Source organism: Eptesicus fuscus, chromosome 15 (assembly GCF_027574615.1).
Source record: "Eptesicus fuscus isolate TK198812 chromosome 15, DD_ASM_mEF_20220401, whole genome shotgun sequence".
Taxonomy (NCBI): domain Eukaryota; kingdom Metazoa; phylum Chordata; class Mammalia; order Chiroptera; family Vespertilionidae; genus Eptesicus; species Eptesicus fuscus.
Window position 1 is genome coordinate 29797223 of NC_072487.1, and position 21801 is coordinate 29819023.

A 21801-nucleotide genomic window follows, 5' to 3' on the forward strand; every position below is an offset into this window, starting at 1 on the left:
CTGGCAGACAGCTCAACCCCCTTGCCCATCACCTGGGACACGGAGGGACTCTGGGAAAAGAGCCATTTTCCACAGGGAAAGGAGAGAACGCTCAGCGGATGGTGGATGGGCTGGAGATCTTGGAGGGGTCCAGGGAGCAAGCCATAGGCTATTCTATGAATGTGCAGGGTTAGGGCTCAAACTAGGCCTTTCAATGAGGAAAGGAGCTGCGGATTTACTTTGTTTAGAACTCACTTATTTGGTGGAAAAGGGTGTTGGGGGAGGGGACGACAGGGATGGGGACAGGGCTTATTTTAAGTGGTAGGACTGGACAGTCAGGAAGGGCAGGGAAGTATTTTAGTATTTTGTTGAATGACTTTTTTATATATAAGTGAATTTTTAAAAATATATATCTGTATTGATTTCAGAGAGGAAGGGAGAGAGAGAGAGAAAAAAAGAGAGAGAGAGAGAGACAGGAACATCAATGATGAGTGAGAATCATTGATCTGCTGCCTCCTGCACACTCCACACTGGGGATCCAGCCCACAACTCAGGCATGTGCCCTGACTGGGAATCAAACTGTGACCTCCTGGTTCATAGGTCAACGCTCAACCACTGAGCCACACTGGCTGGGCGAATGACATTTTTTCAATGTGTGTAATAAGTCTCTTTATTCGGTGTTTTCTTCCCTTCCGTACAATTCGGTCTTTTGTGGGAAATGATGCAGTTAGGCTGCACTGGTGTTTCCAATGACACAAGGCGATTTTAGGTGGTTTGGTGACTCAGCACTAGGTAACACTGAGTCACACAGTGAGAAAGTCATTTCTTTCTCCTGCAGCCTTTTCATTGTGTTAAAAGCTTTCTCCGGCTCTTGCTAATCTCCCTCATTAATAAAGAGAGCAGGTCTCAGGTTGACAGCCTTCTGCAACCATTAGTCTCTTCCTAGGTTTTAATAAGAATAATTTGCTTTCATTTATCTTCATGTTTATAGTTATCCTCTACTTATGGAAAAAGATACAATTTTCCACTTAGGGTGGAAATTTGAGCCAATATTTTTAATGAGCTGGCTGAAAAAAAATATTAGATAAATAATAGTATACATGATATGTCGATGTCAACAACAAAAAATTGTAGTGTTGCTAGCAAATGACAACACTCTTCCAGGACCTCTGATTCTTTATGATTTCTTCTATATGCTCCTTTGAGAGGAATTTGGGAGCCCACAGGAACTAAATTGCCATTGGGACATTTAAGGAGGTAAGACGTCAGCCAAACTACAGTGGCTTTTACTTATTTAAATTCTGACACCACCTTCTGGAATAACAGGAACTTCTTGTCATTAATTATGATACCATTGAGCCCTGAAAGGAAATGAGATGAGGACTGTGTTTGTGTGTTACTTAGGAAAGAGGACCTCTGCCGTATATTGTTGCAGCACCTTGGAATTTCAGCAAACAGGGACGTTGCTGACACCTTCCTGATCAGACGAGGCCGCCTGTGTCATCTGGAAGGTCAATCAGCTCTTGGTCTTAAACCTGTAAAGGCATCCTTTGTGAGCGCTCCCGATCACAAACTCACCTGCTAGAGTTCCATGTGGCCAAGAGGTTGCTTCTTCAGAAATCAGAATAGTAGTTGGTTAGTTATTGGCCGAATTTCAACTGAAAAGAAATTGCATGGTCCCAGAACACACATTTAAATTCTGTCCCTCCAGAAGTAACTAACACCTTAGATGTATTAGCATTACTCCTGGCACAGACAGTATCATGCATCAAAATGTTTATTGGCAACGTTTTTCCATTTTAATATGTTTCATCATTTCCTCAATTAGTATGGCTAGTTTCCCTACTAAGAATTTAGCACTAAGCTCATTGTTAGTGATGATGTACACGGTTTCTACAGCATCCCGAAGCAGAACATTAAATGTCCATGTTCAGTGCAATCCAAAGTGTGAGGCGAATCATTGCAGCATCTCTCGGGGGCCTCGCTGGCTCTCACGGAGAGTAAGGTGGTGGGGACTGCTGAGCGGAGAGTTTCTCGTAGGCAGGCGGGGCATTGGGAACCTGGGAGGACGAGAAAGGGAGAACAGGGCGTGTGGCCACAGAGCATGTTTCTGGGGCAGCCATTAAGTAACATAACCCTACTTTTTCTCTGGACTGAGCCTTTAAGTGTCCACATCTAATTTCCATCCAACAAGGTAATCATAGTTAAATTTCACAAGCGTGTATGTTGAAACATTGTTGGGGCAAGAGTAGAGAAAAATAGGGCTAAGGGCTTTCCAAAATCTCAGAAACTTATATACTGGGCATCTCCCAAAACTGTACGCACACTTTAGTAGCTGATAGCTCAATTTTGAAAATGTATTTTAATAAACACTGCCTTTATAATTATTCAGAGTGGGTGTATAGTTTTGGGGGGACACCCTATACACCTAGAATATCCTTATCAGTAGAAGTCCCAAGCCCTAACTAATGAATTATTGAACCCTGTTTGCAGGCACTAAATACATTGCATTTTTACTGCAGGTAAAATTAATCTTAATATATTTCACTTAACCCCACATATCAAAATATCATTTCAACATGTAACCGATATAAAAATGATTAATGAATTACCTATGTTCTGTCCTCATACTAAGTCTTTGAAATCTGGTATGTAGTCGAGTGCATCTTAATCCAAACTGCTGTGTTTTAAGTGCGCAACAGCTACATGTGGCTAGTGGTTACCCTACTGGGTCGCACAGCTCAATACAAATAATAACAGGTCCTTTATTTTCTCCCTTAAATATATCTATGTTCAGGACATGGACAAATATACTAAAAACGTAAGACAAAAGGATATTGTATCCAGAACCAAGTTCTTCCTTTGGATCCTACATGTAAAGCTCTCATTGTTGACCTGGAAAATCGGGGCATGAGAGAACACAGTCCAAGAACATTTCTGTGCTTCCCTTGATTTTTACCTTTCTTATTTTTCACTGTAGTAAAATAGACATAAAATTTACTATTTTACCTTTTTTAGGTGCACTGTTCAGTAGTATTAAATACATTCCTGTTGTCCCTGCTTTTTAAATAGGAATAATTTTATTCATTTGGGTTAAAAGCAGCCATACACGAAAACACCAACATGCAGGATCTCAACCTACCACAGGTTCGTAATTGTTCTCTAGAAAAGGCAGCTTACTGTCCTGGTGACCGAGTCCCTCACGTGGACATCTTCCTGTAAAGGTACGCTGAGTACCAACGTAACGGCTTTTGCCCTGAAATGTGAATTCATGAAGATCAGTGCGTGAGAAGAAAAGACTGAGCCCATTAAAGACATGAGAAGGAAGGTGAAGTTTTAAGAATGGGTTTTAATCCTGGTTGTGCCACATACTGTGTATCCCCTCTGAACTCCAGTTTTTGCATCTGTAATATGAAAATAACATCATCCACCTGTCAGAGCTGTTGCAGGAGTTAACTAAAGGTAAAGCACCTAGTACAGTGCCTGATACCCAGTTGTCAATGACTTTTGTAAAAATATTTTTTCTTGATTTCAGAGAGGAAGGGAGAAGGAGAGATAGAAACATCAATGATGAGAGAGAATCATTGATCAGCTGCCTTCTACACGTCCCCCTACTGGGGATCAAGCCCACAACCCGGCCATGTGCCCTGACCGGGAACCAAACCGTGACCTCCTGGTTCATAGGTCGACGCTCAACCACTGAGCCACACAGGCCATGCTCAATGACTATTTTTAAAGGGAAGGAGAAAAAGAGTGAATCTAAAAAAAAAAACAAAAAACTTCAGAATGAATGCAAGTGGAGTAGATCAGAACTAGTGAGGCAGGAGCTGGTATGACAGTGAGGACATGCATATGACCACATGACAGCAGGGACATACTCTGTTTCTGCCTTTTGCATAAGCAAAATATCTTAAACACTCTGAATGCGTGTACTGTGATAGAAATGCTGTGGCTGTGGCCCTGGGCTTCCAAGTCAAGTTGCAACAATGATGACAAGTCAGTCTATGGCTAAGCGATGCACCCTGAGTTATTGGGGGGAGGGTGGCTAAAAGCTTAGTGCTTTGCATAGGGTTAGTGGGTGATGCTCTTCACCCCTAGAATAGGATGGCAACAGTTTGTACAAGACAGAGACACAAACTAAAGTAGAGACTGCAGGAGCGCTCCAGCCTGGCGAGGTGGAGTCTTTAATCACGGATATTGTTAAAAATCGCTGGCATTTTGTGATAATAAAAAACAGACTAACGTTTAGTTGCTTTTATTATTGTTAAATTCTCTACAACAATGGTTCTCAAGCGTGAGCGTGCGTGGCATTCCCTGGAGGGCCTGCTAAACACATTGCTGGGCCCACACCCAGAATCTCTGACTCAGTCAGCCTGGGGTGAGGCCCACGAATTTGCATTTCTAATAAGTTCCCAGGAGATGTTGCTGGGCCAGGACCACACCAAGAACCACTGCTCCACAGACAATGCACCTTCTCATTGCCTGTGCCTAGCGCAACTCGGCTCTACTCAGATACGTAGCGGGACCAGGCAGGTAATGAAGGGGGTCAGGTGAGGCCATAGGAAAGGAGGGAGTGTATGTCCCATCTGAAGGCACAGCCACTGCAGAGCTGCCAGTTTTCCCCAGATCTTTTGATTTTTTTTAAAGAGAAACTAGATATCAAGATTTTTTATATAAAATGTTACTTTCAATGTTAGCACCTAATTCAATTTTCAAAAAGACAGGCCCAAACCTATCTGTGAGCCAAATCCAGCCAGCGGGGTGTTAGCAGCATGCTCTGTGGCTGAGGGAGGCTGGGACGGGGAGGGTGTGCAGGGGATGTGCGGCTCTTCGGCTCCTCTATGGGCCCAGGCAGACCACTGGGGTCTGTCTGCCAGGTGGCATGAGAAAGGCATCCAGGCAGGTTCCCCAGGGAGGAGGAGTATTAGGAGCATCGACTGGACGAGGCCCTACATGGGTTGGGCTGATACCGACACAGTCTGCAGGCTGTAAAGAAGTACTTTTCCTACACTCCAGCCTGAACAAGGACCCTAATCTTTTTTATATGTATTATTTTGTCTCTCTTTTTTTAATCCTCGCCTAAGGACTGAGGATATTTTTTCCCCATTGATTTTTAGAGAGTGGAAGGAAGCGGGGAGGAAGAGAGGGAGAGAAACATCGATGTGCGAGAAACACATCGATTGCTTCCTCAAAGAGCCCCGACCTGAGGGGAGGGATCGAACCTGCAAGCCAGGTAGGTGTGCCCTTGACCAGGAATGGAACCCACAACCCTCCGGTGTGCGGGCTGACACTCTAACACCTGAACCATGCCTGCCAGGGCTGTCTCTTTTTAACCAAATGTTAAAAAAAAAATAATTTCAAACTTACCCAGATGCTTTCAGAAACTAGGAAAAAAAGGAACACATCCCAGCTCCTTTTTTAAAGGGTTGTATAATGTTGATATGAAAAGCAGACAACAAGGACAGTGAAAAAGAAGAGAAAATATAATCTTCCTTCTGAAAGTGTGTGCAAAAATCCTAAATAAAACATAAGCAAATTAAGGCAAATACCATGTGTCAGCTGTCTATCACGACATAGCAAACGTCCCTAAAGTGCAGTGGCTTAAAGCAATCACCCACACGGGCCCCAATGACATGAGCACACAGGGAGGCTCTGCTTTCCTCCCCAGATCCCAGAGCTTCCCCTCAGAAAAGTAAAATAACATTTAACGTGTCTCTCCCTCTACTCAATAATTGCTTTTATTCTTTTTCTTTGCTGTTCAGCTCTCTCACCTGCCATGGTGTGCATGTTAAAACAAGGGTTCCTGGGTCTCGCCACCAGAGCTGGCCCCAGAATCTGCATTTCAGCAAGAACCCCCAGTGGCTGGCGTGCAGGAGCCCCTGGCCATGCACGGAGAAGCAGACACCGCAAGACATGGGCGCAAACTCCGCTGCCAGCAGGGGCCTCAAAACGCTCTCCCAGGATCACAAGGATTGTGCGCTAACCTTCCAGGTCAAAGAGTAAAATTGGTAAATACGAAAACCAAGTCCCAGCACCTTACAAATCATTTCCTCAAAGAAACACGTTGCAGCAAAAAGCAGTCTTTCCTTTCAAAGGATGTGTTCCAGGTCTAAGGGGAATTGTTAGCCAAGGGAGAAATTTTAGATCTTAATTCCAACCAACCTTGCTACCCTTCTGTGTTCAGGGACAGTGGGGACGTGGACATTTCCAAGCTCAGTGAAGGTTGCTCAAGGTGGAGTAACTCAGACACCCACAGTTTGCATTTATTGTCATGTATGTACTTCGGTTTTAAAGTGAAAATAGAATCACCAAGGAGAGACAGGGAGGTGATTATGTAATTAAATGCAGTACTTCATGCCCTATTTTACATAATTTTGCCTACATTTCTTAGACTGCTAATTCCCAACCTAGCATTTCAGGAGTTATAAAAGTCTCAAAACAAGATTTTAATATTAATTTTAAAAAAAATATATGATGGGGAGCATTTTTAGACAGAAGAGAAGCAGAGAATAAAAATTCCAGAAAGAAGGTCTAGAGTAATGGAAGCATGGCCGGCTGGACTTCAACCTTACCAAGCAAAATGTCCCCAGTGTCTGAGCCCACAATGTTAAGACTCTGTTACCCTTAAGTTGAATGAGTTTAAGATGAGAGTGTTGAAGCAGAAAGGAAAATAACAAAATTAAAAAACACACACACATTGTCTTTTTGCCCAGAATCATCTAGCTAGCAACTGTGGACAGTCAAGAAATGAATACCAACATACTGAGTTTGTAGAACTTTTACTCCTTGAAAAACTAAACCATTGTGATTTTTAATATATAAACAAAAGGATTAAGAACTATATAGAAAAGATATATATTAAATAAAAACAGAGGGGGAGGGGATGTGGTGGGGGAAGGGGACATCTATAATACTTTCAACAATAAAGGTAAATAAAATAAAAACAGATATAGGTCATCTTATATCATGTGTCTAGGTATAGAACAGAGCAAATGAGGTTCAGAGGAGTTAAAATCTAAGGTCACCTCGCAAGTCAATGGCAGACAATGAGGCCAAACCCAATGCCACACAATTGGGTGATTGCTGTGTGTCAGGCACTGTGCTGGTCACAAGGAACAAAGATGAATAAAAAAATATTCTCGCCCAGCCTGTGTAGCTCAGTGGTTGAACAACGACCCATGCACCAAGGGGTCCCTAATTCAATTCGGGTCAGGGCACATGCCCAGATCTCAGGCTCAATCCCCAGTAGGGGGCATGCAGGAGGCAGCCAATAGATGCTTCTCTCTCCCTCTCCCTCCCTATCTCTCTAAAAAAATAAAAAAATCAATAAGAACATACTAAAAAAAAAAAAAAAGAAAGAAAGAAAGAAATATTCTCCATTCCAGTTCATAAATGAGGGAAAGAGAAGGGGTGGGAGAGGCAAAAAGTAAATAGCCAATTCCAAGGCAATGTCATAACCCTGAGCTAGAGGTACAATGGAGTTCTGTGGCAGAGAGCAAAGGCCCCTCGCTCCCCTCAACTAACCTGTTGTGGACAGCCACAGAGAGGTGTCATCCCTAACCTCCTAACCCAAGGCTTTCCTATGGTACTTGGTTTTAGAGTCTTATTCAAACTCAGCAACTTCTCCTCCTCCCCCCGAAATGTCAACACACTGAAGGGCTGCTGCTCGGTGGGTGTGTCAGCCCCCAGACTCCCCCTGGCTTTGGGGACACTCTGGCAAGATGCATATTAAAAAAGGGGGTACATGGAACTGCCCAAGCTTCCTGGCAAGGAGGAGAATTCGAAGCTACAGCCCTCACCTTCCCCTCTGCACCTAGGTCTGCCAAGCCACGGCCTCCCACCCACACCACTCCTCCCCTCTATCACAGAGCCTTTTCCTCTGAGTGAGGAATCGGACGTTCCAACATCTTTTATCAAGATCAATGTTTTCCATCACGTGCCAACCTCAGAAGCCTTCAGGTCTGTAATAACAAGGAAGAGACAGGAGAGGGAGAGAGATAAGACAAGAGGGAAGAAGGGAAGAGGAGGGAAGAGAAGAGAAAATACAGCTCTCTTTCTATTCCGTTGCTCACTGTGGATAATGCCTTTGGATGCTTAGGTGCTAGGGTGCTACCTGGCTTTGAGGCCAGGTTTCTGAAACCTGTAGTTTTTATAGTTTCGAGACTCAGTTGATGGTTTCCATTTGTGGAAGATCCTGCTGCCCCAAGACTGAACTGTGTCACTTGCCAGCTTCCTGATCACAAAAGCAAAGGAGGAAAAAATTCTACTAGCACCACATCGGCCATCAAAGGAACATGGAGCCTGTTAAACACCTGGCGGTCCTTGGTGCTGCTGAGGAGTGAATGGCTACCTCATTGCACTGATGGCCAGATGGGTCCTGGGTATACTGGGTTGCTTGGTAGAGCGGACGTAGAATTCCCAGGCAACCGGAGAGGAGAGGGGTGAAGAGGCAAGGAGAGAGGAGCGGCCACTAAGTGGAGCAGCAGACGCAGTGAGAATCCCCAGACAGTTTGGTAGGACCTGAGTGTCTCCTTGCTGCTGTTTGCTGTGTAAGAGGACCACAAACCTGCCCCATGGGGCCCCCGCACCCCCCGCCACCAAACTATCAGTGCTCAGCACACACACACACACACACACACACACACACACACACACACACGGCCAGCACTCATTTGCTCTGAGTGGAACCAAAGAGCGGCCCAGTTCCCGGTTGGGGCTGATGCCTGGGCAGAGGCCACGGGAGAGTTGTAAGAAGTACAATGTAGAGAAAGGACCGGGAATCAGAGCCAGAGGTGACCGTGAGAATGTTACCCCATTGCCCAGCAATTCAGAGGAAGAAGGGGAAGCGGGGCCGCGGCGCTGGGTGGATCCCGGCAGGGGGAGCTTTACCAACCTTCAGGCTCCCGTATCCATTTCGTCGTCTACAATACCAGCAGCCGAGGAACAGCACAAGTCCCAGGATCACCGTCAGGACGCCAATCCCCACGATCCTGGCCCAAGAGATAGACAGGCCCATCTTGGTACTTCTTCCACATGGTGACCGAACGTTCCTCTCTTCACAGGGACTTGGCCAGCCCAGCACGGCACCACCCAGTCCCCACGTAATTTCCCACCACACGGCACCCCGGGCACCCAGCAGGCCTCCAGCACCTGCATCCGGGGGGCAGCACCTCCTCTAGGAGCCTCTCAGGTACGTGCCAACAGGAGCCGTGCTGCCCGGCATGGGCACAAGCACCCGAGGTCCTGGTGCAGGAGGTGCAGTGGCAACTGACCCTTATGTGGACCATAGACTTTTTGAGGCTGAATTACCTTTCCGCTGGGGCTGGTTTAAATCATTTCCCCCAACTGTCAGTCCACAAAACGGGAAATGGACATTAGCACTGACTGAACATCTACTATTAGCCAGGGCCCATGCTAACCATTTCAGCGGTCGCCAAGCGGTGGTCCGCGGACCACTGGTGGTCCGTGAGGTCCGAAAGGTTGGCGACCGCTGTTCCAGATACATTAGCTCATTTAATTCTCACCACAGCCCTGGAAGGCGGGCACCACTTAGCGTCCCCATTTCACAGCTGAGGAAATACCTGCAGAGGTTAAGTGCCTGGCTGATGGTCACACAAAGATAGCAGAGGGTTTGAACTTGACTCTCCCTTGTGCCCTCTCAGCCCGATCCATCCCCCACACCTCACTCCTTGCCCAGGTCCTCTCTCCCTTCCTGCCTTGGCTAACACAGGTTCCTAGACTCGGCATCATTCCTCCAGTGTGATGGCAACCCACCCTGCCTTCTCTCCTGGGCCTCCCTGTGGTGGTGATCACTGTGTGCTCACCTGTTTCTTCTAGAAACGGAAAGAGCTCCCAGAGGCGTGTGTGTGTGTGTGTGTGTGTGTGTGTGTGTGTGTGTGTATGTCTTCTATGTCTAGAACGAGTCAGGCACATAGGTGTTTCAAGAACTATTTCTTAAAGCTGGGTGGATGGATGAATGGATGGCCAAACAAATTAATTTAAAAAATGAACAAATGCATTACGACTGATTACAAATTCATAATCCATAACAAAATCCATAATCCATAACAAATCCAAATCCATAACACCACTCTCGCTAAAAAAAATGAATGAACAATTTAATGTCCTCCTAAAATAACCTTCTAAAATTATGTGGATTTTTTTGCCAAAACCGGTTTGGCTCAGTGGATAGAGCGTCGGCCTGCGGACTCAAGGGTCCCGGGTTCGATTCCGGTCAAGGGCATGTACCTTGGTTGCGGGCACATTCCCAGTAGGGGGTGTGCAGGAGGCAGCTGGTCGATGTTTCTCTCTCATCGATGTTTCTAACTCTATCCCTCTCTCTTCCTCTCTGTAAAAAATCAATAAAATATATTTAAAAAAATAAATCTAAAATTATGTGGATTTTTGACAAAATGTGACTTTAACCTCTTGTGAGTCATTGACACTCTAGTAGGAGCATAGGGATCAGCAACATACCACAGAGCAGGTTTGGGTTTGGGATGGAGAAAGTTAATAAAGAGAAAGAGAGAGCTCAGAAACCGGCCCCTGAGGGCTCGGAACTGGGGCATTCTGGGGAAGGGATGGAAGCAGGACTTGTGGGACTGAGGGGTCCAGGAGACGGTGAGTGTCACAGGGGTGCCAGACCCAGCCCAGCCAGGACGTGGGTCCCGTGTGTTTGCTCAGCGAGGCAAGCTGCTGTCCGGCCTCCTCTCGCCCCAGGAACCCAGGGCAGGTGCTTTCTGCTTCCTCTGGTCTCTCCCGAGGGACTGGAAGGGGCTTCTCAGAAGGAGCTGGCGGAAGACCCTGGAGCAGCTGACATGAGCGGTCTGGCCTCTCGGCCGGTCTGGCCGCCAAGTCAGAGAGCCCAGGTGACCCCTGGAGCCAGGCGCTCTGTAGCTACTTGGTAAGTGGCTCCCAGCTGGCCGGGCGGGGATTACCGAAAACACAGCCCAGGCCCGGCCCTGGGAGGAGTGTCCCGGCCGCAGCTTCGCTGAGAAGGGGCAGGAGCCAGGCCAGCCTTCTGGGCCCCGTGTCCAGTGTCCCTCTCCAGGCCCTGGGGCTCTGCATAACCTGCCTGCCTTTCCACTTCACAGCATGAACAGCGGCCACAAAATGGAGAGTGCGGAGCCTTTTCCCTGCGGCCTGCGGAAGAAAGGCTCCGCAGAGCGGGGTGGAGTATGAGACGGAGCAGCTGCCGGAGAAACAGGGTCTGACCGAGAGGCCTTTGCCCAGCGCCACCTGCTGCGCCACCGCCACCTCAGATCCGCTGAGGGGCCAGGACCCACCCGGCAGGGGGATGGCAGGGCGGGATGCAGCTCTGACCCGATGCTGCAGGCCAGTCCCCCGCTTTATAGATCGTGCAGCCGAAACCCACCACAGCTCATCAGCATCTCCACCACCTTAGGGGCTACTCCCTGAGCGCCAATCTGTGCCAGGCCCCCCACCTACGGGCTTGTATTCCATCTTCGTGGCAACCTCTGAGGTAGGGAGGATGTTCGTTTCGCAGCTGACACCCCAAGCCTTCAGGCTGGTAACGTGCCTCAGGCTGCACGCAGGTAAGTGGCAGAACCAGCTTTCACAGCGACTGGCCCCATACCCAGCGCGCACGTCTAGAATCGGGGAGACCCAGCCCCCCTCGCCTGGGCCGCTGCTTTGCCCGATCCCCCGAACCCCCTTCCTGGAATGAAACTGCTCCGTGGAGCCAGCGGCGGGGCCCGTGATGAAGGCAGCTGATCCCACCGCCGGGTCTGCGGCTGTGCCCCGACACCATGGCACAGAGCGAGCTCTGTTCCCGCCCTTTACACACAGTCACGTTGCACTCACACCCTCAGGGACTGACCGAGAGCGGAAATCACCAGCCTGTGCCGCGCACACCAGGAAAACCCACCCCCTGCTGGGCTGAGCCTCAGAGTGTCACCCCAATAACCTCCGCAGAGGGGTCGCCTGAGATGTGCGAAAGTGCAGGTCCTGCCCCCCCACCCCCTCCAACCGAATCAGCCCCTCGGGTGGCGGCGCCTAGGACACCTCACCTCTTCAAGCTCCTGTGACTTGTGCCCTCGCACCTGAGAGAACCCCTCTCCCGAGGCCTCACGGCTATGGGGCCTGTTGAGTCATCACGCAGAAGCCGAAACAGCATCCTACTGAATACCATGTGCAATATAGCCCCCAAAGAGTGTCCTTTAGCTCTTGGGACAATTTTCCAGGACATCTGCCCACCCCACTGACCATGGGGGACGTTAGGAAACCCCACGGGGCCTTGGGGAGATGCTCCCGCGCCATCTGGCTGGGTCTGACACCCGCTGGCCCTGCGAGTTCAGTCGAGGAAGGATGTGTCAACAGCTCTTTCCCGGGGGCCAGCCGGCTTGCAGGAAGCTGTCCCAGGCCGCGGGCCGCTGAAGAGACGGTTCCTTGTCTGTCCTGTCGGAATGCCCACTCCGAGGGCGGGGCTCCCCTCCCGCCGCCGCACCCAGACTCGCCCAGCGCCCCTGCAGCCCGTGTTCCCGTGACACCACTTGCCCTTGTGAAACCATCCTCGTGCCTAACTCTCCCACGAGATCGTAAGACTTTTTTCCAAGGGAAGGATAGCATCTTGGGCAGGTTAGACAATGCTCAGCTCTTAGAAACGCTTCACGGGTTCAAAACACCGAAGGCCTTTCCAGAGGACAGTCATGACGCGAAGGGCCTGCCCACCATGTCCGCCCTGGAGACACCGCAGGTGGAATCACATGCCTGCCCTTCATCCTCACTTGCTCTTTGGCAACTCACCTTTGTCCTGTCTGCAGACCGCCTTCCGGAGCCTGAGAGGCATAGACAGAACATGGCTTGAGGAAAAGAGGCGACTTGCGTCCAGACCTGTGTTTCGGCCTGGGAACCCACAGCCAAGGCTGAAGAGCCAGGAATGCAGGCCAACATGGCCAGATCCAACTTTTTACCATTCCTGTCACCTTGCCTGTTCGGCCTCAGAGAAGCTAGTGTGAGCCCCTTGTGGGACCACAGGTCTCCTCGCTTCATTGCCACCGTTTTACTCTCTGGAGAAATAAGCACTGGAGAGACTCATGGACAGGCGCGTGCCGGCGGAATTCAGGAGCTGTGTGAGCAAACGTTTTGAACTTACTCTTTAGCTGTGATGTAGGAGTGGCCGTGCCCTCTCTTGGGGTACCCGTAGACGCCCTGGGCCTCTTCACTAGGCATCTTCACCGGGGACCACAGGACACCTAACAGCAGAGGCACACGGGCAGCATGTAACGCATCCAGAGCATCCTCCTCCTCCTCTCATAAAGACCCCACCGACGCTCCCGCTCGGGGACCAGGAACGACAGCTGGGACCTGGGCTCCCTTTGTGAGAGGATGTGTACCTGCTTCTGTCCTTGCTACCAAGTGGAAATGGCTCAGGTTTCTAACCCCTTCCTCCAACTGGAAACTAAGTTCAAAGAAGAAACAAAAGCAAAAATGCTTTCAAGTTAAATTATTATTGGGGGGCGGGGGGGGGGATGTTCTTCATTTGCCTTCAGTTTGACTCTATAAAACACACTGTAGAGAAACAAGCAAAAATCATTCTTATTATTCCTTCCTTTCCTTGGCCCAAGACTGTGGTTAATAGAAGGAGTGATTTCTCTCTAGAGGTATTATTTGATAGCAATCCCCGGACAAATAGGAGGCTATGACGACCTAATGTGTGTGGCCACGCACAGCACCCTCCCATCCCACTTTTCAACAAAGAAAACCACCCCCTGCAGGTGCCTGATCCACATTCACCCCACAAAGTGGGCTGACGAAGCCCACTGCCTGTCTTTCATAACAATTTCTTGTCCCTCCTGCTGAAGTTAATTTCTGCTTCTCCCTTGTTCAAGTCTCATGACTGGGATTTAAAGTGTGTGTGTATGTGTGTGATGCCTGTGTGTGTGTGTGTATGTGTGTGTGTGTGTGTGTGTGTGTGATGCCTGTGTGCGTGTGTGTGTGAGAGAGAGAGACTATATAAATATATATAACAAAAATTTAATCTATAATACAAATAGACAAAAAGCTCATGAACGGCAGTGGGCGTGATTAAAGTGTGCTTGTTAAAACCCAACAGCGGTTTCTCCTCTCCCCTTGCTATTATGTATTTTTCTTTCCTCTTATTGTTCTCATGAATTTCAAAGGTCTGGTCCCCACAGCATTATATTAATGAGCCTGCTTAGAACAGCAGGAGAGAAGTGGGAGGCAGAGTGGGGAATTCACCACATGACCCCTTCCGCGGGGCCCTTTCCTGTATAATTAGCCCTTCCCGCTGGTAACAAAGAAATTACAGCTGAACTCACTGATCAGCTCAGGGGAGTAACGGAGGGGGGAGCCCCGTGTTCAAAATCACAGACACGGCACTCCACGCATCCTGGGTTAACAACTTGTTTTGGTGAATCCCTGCCTCCAGTCCCGAGCCGTGGGGAAGGGTGTAGGGAGAGCAATGCCCCGCCCAGGAGAAGCAGTCCTTCCAGTGACAGACGCTGCTGCTCGCAGTGGGCCCTCCCGGGCCTCTGCTCTGCTGCTCGGCAGCCTCCAGAGAGCATCTAGGAGACGTTAGGAACCTTCGGAAGTTGGAGAATTACAAACATGGAGGAGGAGTTCTGTGATGGCCAAGCATCAGGGGGGCGATGAGGGAGGGTGGGGGTCACCAGGCCCCGGCCCTGCTCTGCAGGAACAGGCCCTCCCTGCGCACGAGAAGGCAATGCTCTTACCTTCTGGATGGGGTCGTCCTCCGACTGCCGCGGCCCGTGTGTGTGAAGACTGCTTCTCCTCTCTCAATCTTTCTTCCCCCCCCGCCCCCCTCCCCGCTCCCCCGGGTCTTGAGTCCCATGTTAGTCATGAGTTTGGATTTCTGATGGGGTCATCTGTGATTGCTTAATTGGCATGAAAGAAACCACCTTCATTCCTCCCCTCCAAAAGTCATGGCTCACTATGGCTTCTGTTTTCCTCAGCCCAGGGTTTCATCCTGGGGAAGCCATTTATTTTCAATGCTGGTACCTCCTCTGTAGGGTGGCTGGTTAAAATACAGGATGCTAGTTGCATTTGAATTTCAGAAAAACAATAATTTTAGTACTCTAAAATTAGATTAACTGTGGCTCATTTATTAGTATAAATATGTCCCTTGTACTGCACGAGATATATTTTTTACTAAAGAGATTATATTTATTTATCTAACATTTCCATGGAACTGGGCCCCTCACATCCTCCCTCATGGAGCCTCCAAGGGTTGAAGAGCCTTCAGGCTTAGACCTAGAGACCATCTAGGCCCACCCCCTTCTGGTCAAGAAGCGGAAATAGAAGATCCCTAAAACTTCCTAAGCTGAGCTCCCTGGTTTCTTTGTGATGTTCTCAGAGAGAACTGTTCCCCGGGGAGAAGCAGATAAAAATTTCTCTTTGAAGGTAGATCTAACTGAAAGCAGGGCTGATTGAACCGGACACTGCGATCGACCCTGATTATCCAACGTGTCGATGCCAGAAGCGTTTCCGTGGGACGGACAGCTACCTCTGCTCACCAGCTCTCTGTCACTATCGTGAACAAACCAGACAAAACACCACCAGGACCAGGCAACCTGAGCCTTCTCATCCCTGAGCACTTAGACTAAATGGCCACTCAGTTCTCCTCCTTCATAACATATTGAAAGATGAAACAGAGGGCCGGAGACCATGGGACACCAGGACACAGGCTTTATTGGCGATCACCCTGCCAGCCGCCTTCCAGAGGGGAAAGGGAAGAGAGAGAGAGCGTGCCGGGGTGAGAGTGCCTTTTAAGGGGAGGAAAAGAGGGGACGGGGCTTAGGGCACTCAGCACATGCTGATTGGTGGTTTCATGTAAGGTACATGGTTAGGGGCCTAGGGAATTAGGAATCGGGGGCTTAGGGTATATGGCAGGTGCTGATTGGTGGTTCAATGTATAGTCCATATAAGGTGTTCAGGAATGTCCGGCTGCAGGTGGAGTTTACGTCATACTCTGTCCATCAGTTGGGGGAAGGGAGGATCTATCATTCCAGGCTTTTGCTAATATTAAAAAATATTGAGAGACCGGGCAGGGTCAGGGGATGAAGGTCCGTCTTCCATAGCTACTTCCTGCTGAGAGGGGGCGTCGTTAGGGGCGTCTACCCGGGGTCTCAAGGATTCTGGTGTTAGGTTCTGAATTCAGTGCCAGATAGATCTCTCCCACCTTCTGGTTGGCGAACACCTGTATTCTGTTCTGCAAAAGACTAGAAAACAGCGCATGAGAAAGGGGGCTAAAGAGCAAAATTAAAGGAATAGACACCAGTTGGCCTAATGATGGGAGGCTGGACGAGGAGTGCAGCAGCATAATTTCCCCAAGAGACTGGTTGGTGAAGTCTTGAGAGCGATCCTGTTGAGTCACTTGGGAGGTAAAAGCTGGTCCTGAGGCTGCCACAGCGTCACTTGTCTGGTTTTGCTGCTTTTCTAGGCCTGGAGCTGAAATACAACTGAGACCTAGATGTTATTTTTAGGGGGGAAAAGAGTAGGGGTCTCAGTTGCCTCACTAGTGATATGAAAGGGGAGAATAGGTTACCCTGGGGGTGAGGTTCTTGCTTTCCCAGTTTTGCCCCTTGCTGGGCATCCACAGACAGGGTTTCAAAGTATGGGTAGAGCAGTGGTTAAGCTCCCTGTGGCAGTTCCAACTCCTGCTGTGATGCTGAGGGTTAGGAGGAGAGGGATGATCTGGACTGCCCTTTTGTGTCAGATATGATGGGTTACAGGGACAGGTAAAGACTGATTATTGGGGGCTGCATAGAGATAGATGAGAATACAGGTTCCTGTCCAGCTGATGGGGAGACAGATGTATGTGTTTTCCCCACAGAGGAAGAAAAATCCCTGATCATGGAGACAAGCTGAAAGGTGTAGGGAGAAGAGGTGGACTAACGGGTATGAAATTCTTTTTTCTAGTTCCACACTCCAAGCCATGGCGCTACCAATAAGGGGTGACAGATGAGTGATTGAGATTGTATTGCAGTGAAAGTGGGAGGGAAAGGGAAGGAAAGGAGTAGTGAGAGCCAGGGACCTGGATGGTTGGATAAGAGGTTAGACACTGAATATTCTGGTTTAGCTTAAGAAGTATTCAGCAACCTTGTCCTGCCAGGCTTGGAGACTGAAGCCTCACTTTCTTGCTCAGAGTTCCTTCTTCCTTTCTTTTTTCTTTCTTTATTTCTAAAAGGCAGGGGCGGGGGAGGGAGCAGGCTCCGCAGCCGGTTCCCAGGCTAGCCAGGCCTCTAGCCGCTTCAGTCCCAAATGGCCACATTCTTCCTGCAGATAATGATCATAGAGGAGATAAGGAGATAAGGCGTTTACAGTCCCAGGAATGGCTTGGCCTTGTGGGGTAAGAGAGTGAAACTGAGGTAGGTGACTGTGGTTTGGGACAACTGGGTTTTATGAGGGGATGCATGGTAGCCCTGGCCGGGCACCAAGGTAGAATGAGAAAAGAGTGAATGGGGGAATTTAGTAAGATGCTGTGTAGATGTGAGGTGGCTAATGGCTGTGAGACTGATATGTCAACCCCCATAATAGAGACTGAGGAGGGGACAAGGGTCCCAGCGAATTCAGAGAGGGCAGAATAAGTGGCCCTAGTGTCAATTAAAAAGGAGATCGGCTTACCTGCCACCACAGTCGTTACCCGAGGCTCTGTCCTGGTGATGTAAGTCTGTGGGGCCCTGTCGGGGCCTGGGCAGCTTCTTTGGTGGTCAGTCCCAGGAGGTCTGGGAGCTCCAAACCGGATCCAGAGGGTGGCCATGCTGGACTGGCTGAGGCCAGACCGGAGGAGCCAGACTACAGTCTGAGTTCCAGTGGCCTTCCCTTCCGCACCTTGGGCAGGGCCCAGGTGGGGGTCTCGGGTTTGAGCAGGACTTGGCTCAGTGTCCTTCCTTGCTGCAGTTGAGGCATGGGCCCGGAGGAGGCTTAGCCCTGACTTACCCTCGGTTGGAGGACCGGCACTCTGTTTGGGGTTTAAAAGCGGTGGCTAGGAGCTGGAAGGCCCCCTTCTGGGCCTCAGCCTTGGCCTGATCTCGTCTTTGATTTTGGATTTGGGTCTCCTTGTCTCTATTATTAAAGACCTTAAAGGTAGGTTAACGAGGTCTTTTTGAGGGGTTTGTGGACCTGCAGTTGCGGCGTATGTCGGGGAGTAAAGGTGGTAGGTCAGTGTTAAAAGAAACCTGAGATGCCTCTCAATCTGTGAGGCTGGACATAGAGAATGGGACGTGGACTCAAAGAGTGTGCCCTCAGTTCCTGCTGCCTCCCTCAGGGGTAGAGTGGACGCGAGAGTAGAAGAAGCTGTTGAGGAAGGCAGTCTTTGGGTGGCCTGAGAATGAGTGTTAGATGGAAAGGCTGTTTTGGAGCTCAGGTTCTCAGGATTTGGGCTCAGGGACTGGGGAGAAGGTGGCTGCTGGTTAAGAGGGTCTGAAGAGAAAGAGTCTAGACGTTTTTCAATTTGAGAAAGGTCAGAGAGTGAGAAGGGAAATGGCCAGCCACCTGTAAATTTGTTTGCTGGAGGCCACAGGAGCGGAGATAAGGCGGAGAGCACAGGGGAAGGCTGGGGGGGCGGGGGGGTGGTGTTAGAATTCTCAGAGGTAGAAATGCCCCACCCTGCCTCCCATGAGGGCGGGACCAGGAGGGACGTTTCAGGGAGACTGAGGACTCAGGAAGTGAGCACTCTGAGGGAGAGGAGGGCCTGTAAGTGCCACCGCCGCCACCGCTGCTGCCTCCGGTCAGTGGGCGGGACCAGTGTGTGTAAAGGAAAAAAAAAGTTAAACGTACTCCGGAGTCCTCCAAGGACTCCAGCACTCCACTCCAGCAGCGTTGACCTGGGGAAAAAAGTCTTTAGTCAGAGAGGGACAGGTTTAGGATTGTAAGGAGGTGGTGAGATTGAGACACGTGGAGAGAAACGATCCACTGGGTTGAAAGAGTCAGAAGACAGAGAAAGGGGTTTGAGAGGGCAAAGAGGACTTTGCGAGGAGGATCTGATGGGTGGAACACGAGGAATAAAGCAAGTGGGGAGAGCAGGAGGGTGGGTGGGGAGGGGAAAGCCTGTTCATAGGAATCTCGAATGCTTCCCAATCCGGTGGCAAAAATTATCTAGATCTCGGAGGATATTGGAATTTTCAGGCCACAGAGAGACATTGTCGAGTTTATATTGTGGCCAGGTAGAGCTTCTTTGAGGTTACGAGAGGGTTTGGATTGAGGGGTTCCCATGACCGGATGGAAAGGCCACCGAGAAGTTGGGGAAGGAATAAGAAGCGTCCTTCTTTTCCCTCTGCCAACCTGTAGAAAAAAGGACAGGAGAAGGTTGCAAGGTCGTCACCCTGAACCTTTCCCGTGGAGTAGAACAGAGTTTTCCCGGCCAGGTACCTGGGCTTTCGTAGAAAGTAGAACGTAGAACGTAGAACTTAGAACGTAGAACGTGTAGCCGTGTACGGGAAACTCTGAGGCCCTTCCAGGTCAAGGGAACGGGGTGGGGGGAAAAGGGGGGGGGGGATCCCTGAAGCCTACCGGTTAGAAGGAAGCGACGAGATTCCCACGTGTCCTGGCACGGCAGGGTTCTGAATGGGCCAATCAACCCAAAACCAAGCCGCCGAGCAGAGCAGGAGTCAGAGCTCGGGACTAGGTTTTTTGGGGATCGTCCTCATTCACCCAGGTTTCGGCACCAGATAAAAGATTAAATAGAGGGCCAGAGACCGTGGGATACCAGGACACAGGCTTTATTGGCGATCACCCTGCCGCTGCCTTCCAGAGGGGGAAAGGGAAGAGAGAGAGAGAGAGAGTTGAGAGAGAGAGAGAGAGAGAGAGAGAGAGAGAGAGAGAGAGCGTGCCGGGGTGAGAGTGCCTTTTAAGGGGAGGAAAAGAGGGGACGGGGCTTAGGGCACTCAGCACATGCTGATTGGTGGTTTCATGTAAGGTACATGGTTAGGGGCCTAGGGAATTAGGAATCGGGGGCTTAGGGTATATGGCAGGTGCTGATTGGTGGTTCAATGTATAGTCCATATAAGGTGTTCAGGAATGTCCGGCTGCAGGTGGAGTTTACGTCATACTCTGTCCATCAGTTGGGGGAAGGGAGGATCTATCACATATGAGGGCCCCCCTCCTGCCAGATCCTCTGGGTTTCCAGTGAACATTTGGGATTGTCCTGTGTGAGGACATACAGAACTACGGCATCCCGGATTATCATCACTGGAAACGGCAAGGGAGAGACAGAACGGAAAGAGGGGTGTTCCTCCTATTAGGGGAGACAGGGAAAGCCTTCCTGGGAAGGAGGGAGAACGTAAATTGAGACCAACATGAGGAGTCAGCCATAGGAAGATGGAGAGAGATTTCAGACGGAGAGAAGAAGCAGTGCGAAGGCCCTGAGGCAGAATAATAGAACATGACTTGCTCAAAAGTCAGGAAGGCTACCAGCTCTTGGTGTCCAAGGATTTGGGGAAAGCAGTTTCAAGCTGAACCTTGGGGCAATGCCCAGTAACTATCAAAGGCCCGTGGCAGGTTCTGTCCTGAGCCAAGAAGCCACAGGTGTGTGTGAACCTGGGCCCTACAGCTGGGCCCCTGGATGACTGGCAGCAAGACCAATGAGGAGGGAGGTGCTGACCTGGATCTCAGGGGAAGGGGAAGCTTCCAGTCTCAGTCCATTCCCCTGGTGCCGGGTGCTAACTCAGGGGCCTTGAGTGCCCGGGCATTGTTCCAGCATGGAGTCCGCAGAGCAGCTGGCATCACCCCCCCCTCTCCCCCAGAGGGGGCTACAGGACCAGACCCAGCACACGGGGGACACTGTGACCTGTCTGGGACATACTCTCCAGTGCCTCTGCTCTTTGGAGTTCAGCAAGAAAGTCCTGATCAGGCTGTACAAGGGCATCTCTTTGGCCTTTGAGTGGTTTGCAGATTCTGAGGTACCCAGTCCTGTCAGGGTTAGGTGCCCAGGATTGGCTGGTGCGGCTTCTTCGAATAGGGTTTCCCCAGGGACCGCAGCCTGAAAATCCTACCACATCCTGTTTCCTGGAAGTGCCCCGAAGTTCCCTTTGACTCGGCTCCTAGTCACTGTCCTCGGCCTGGCCTGGGACTCAGGCTCTATTCTAGGACCAACCCAGCCAGGCCCTACCTGCCTTCACCCTGCACACTTCCTAGTGACTTGTGACAGCATAGCGCCCCCACCCCCACCCCCCCCCGCCGCCCCCCAGGCTGACAGCAGGGGCTCTAGAGTCCCAACTGCCTGCACATCATCTCTTCAATCTGTGTCACTTTGGGCAAATCATAAATCTCTTGGAGCCTCATTGCCGGCACTTAAAAAGTAGGGCTTTTAATAAGAGCATCTACTCCCGAGGTTAGCGGTTTGAGTTCAAAGAGATCATGCTCACCACGTGTTGACACAGTATCTGGTACAGAATACGTTTAGCATCATAGTGTGGAGGAGGCTGCCTGACCCATCACCCCTTTGGCCCAGCTCAACCTGCCTTGAGTTTAGAAGTGGCTGCCACCTCCCCTGTCCCAGCTCCTCGGGTAGAGCTCGCGCCAAGTCACACCTTGCGGGCCACTCACTGGCGCTCTGCTGCCACCTGGTGGGCCTGGCCTCGCACCACACGCCCACCTGATGAAGCCGCGGTGAGGGCGGGGCACTGATTGCGGACATGCCTCTTTGATCTTTTCAACACCTTCCGCTCACAGTGCTCTGGGGCCAGGACCCACTGTACTCATCTTCCTTGGCACTTAGAACCTTCTTCAGTGCTGGTCACTGTCCTTAGATCGTCATAGCCTCGGCTTCCGCCTCCAAGAAGCCCAGGCCAGGCCCACTGCCCTCACTCTCCCCACTCCCAG

At 50.1% G+C, this 21801-nt stretch overlaps 1 protein-coding gene across 3 annotated transcripts; it reads right to left on the reverse strand.

Annotated features, from left to right (window-relative positions):
- Nucleotides 1-1746: 1746 nt before the first annotated feature.
- On the reverse strand, nt 1747-21567 carry MLANA (melan-A). Of its 3 annotated transcripts, none has more exons than XM_054727700.1 (5): nt 21510-21567; nt 13094-13193; nt 8873-8969; nt 3122-3235; nt 1747-2039 (listed from the first exon to the last, which is right to left on the reverse strand). In XM_054727700.1, exons 2-5 carry the CDS (start codon nt 13168-13170, stop codon nt 1971-1973), a joined length of 357 nt encoding a protein of 118 aa, XP_054583675.1. In that variant the 5' UTR covers nt 13171-13193; nt 21510-21567; the 3' UTR covers nt 1747-1970. The 3 variants fall into 3 exon arrangements, with proteins under 3 accessions (XP_054583675.1, XP_054583674.1, XP_008143219.1); XM_054727699.1 differs by lacking the exon at nt 21510-21567 and adding an exon at nt 20582-20698; XM_008144997.3 differs by lacking the exon at nt 21510-21567 and adding an exon at nt 14694-14760.
- Between the last annotated feature and the right edge of the window lie 234 nt (nt 21568-21801).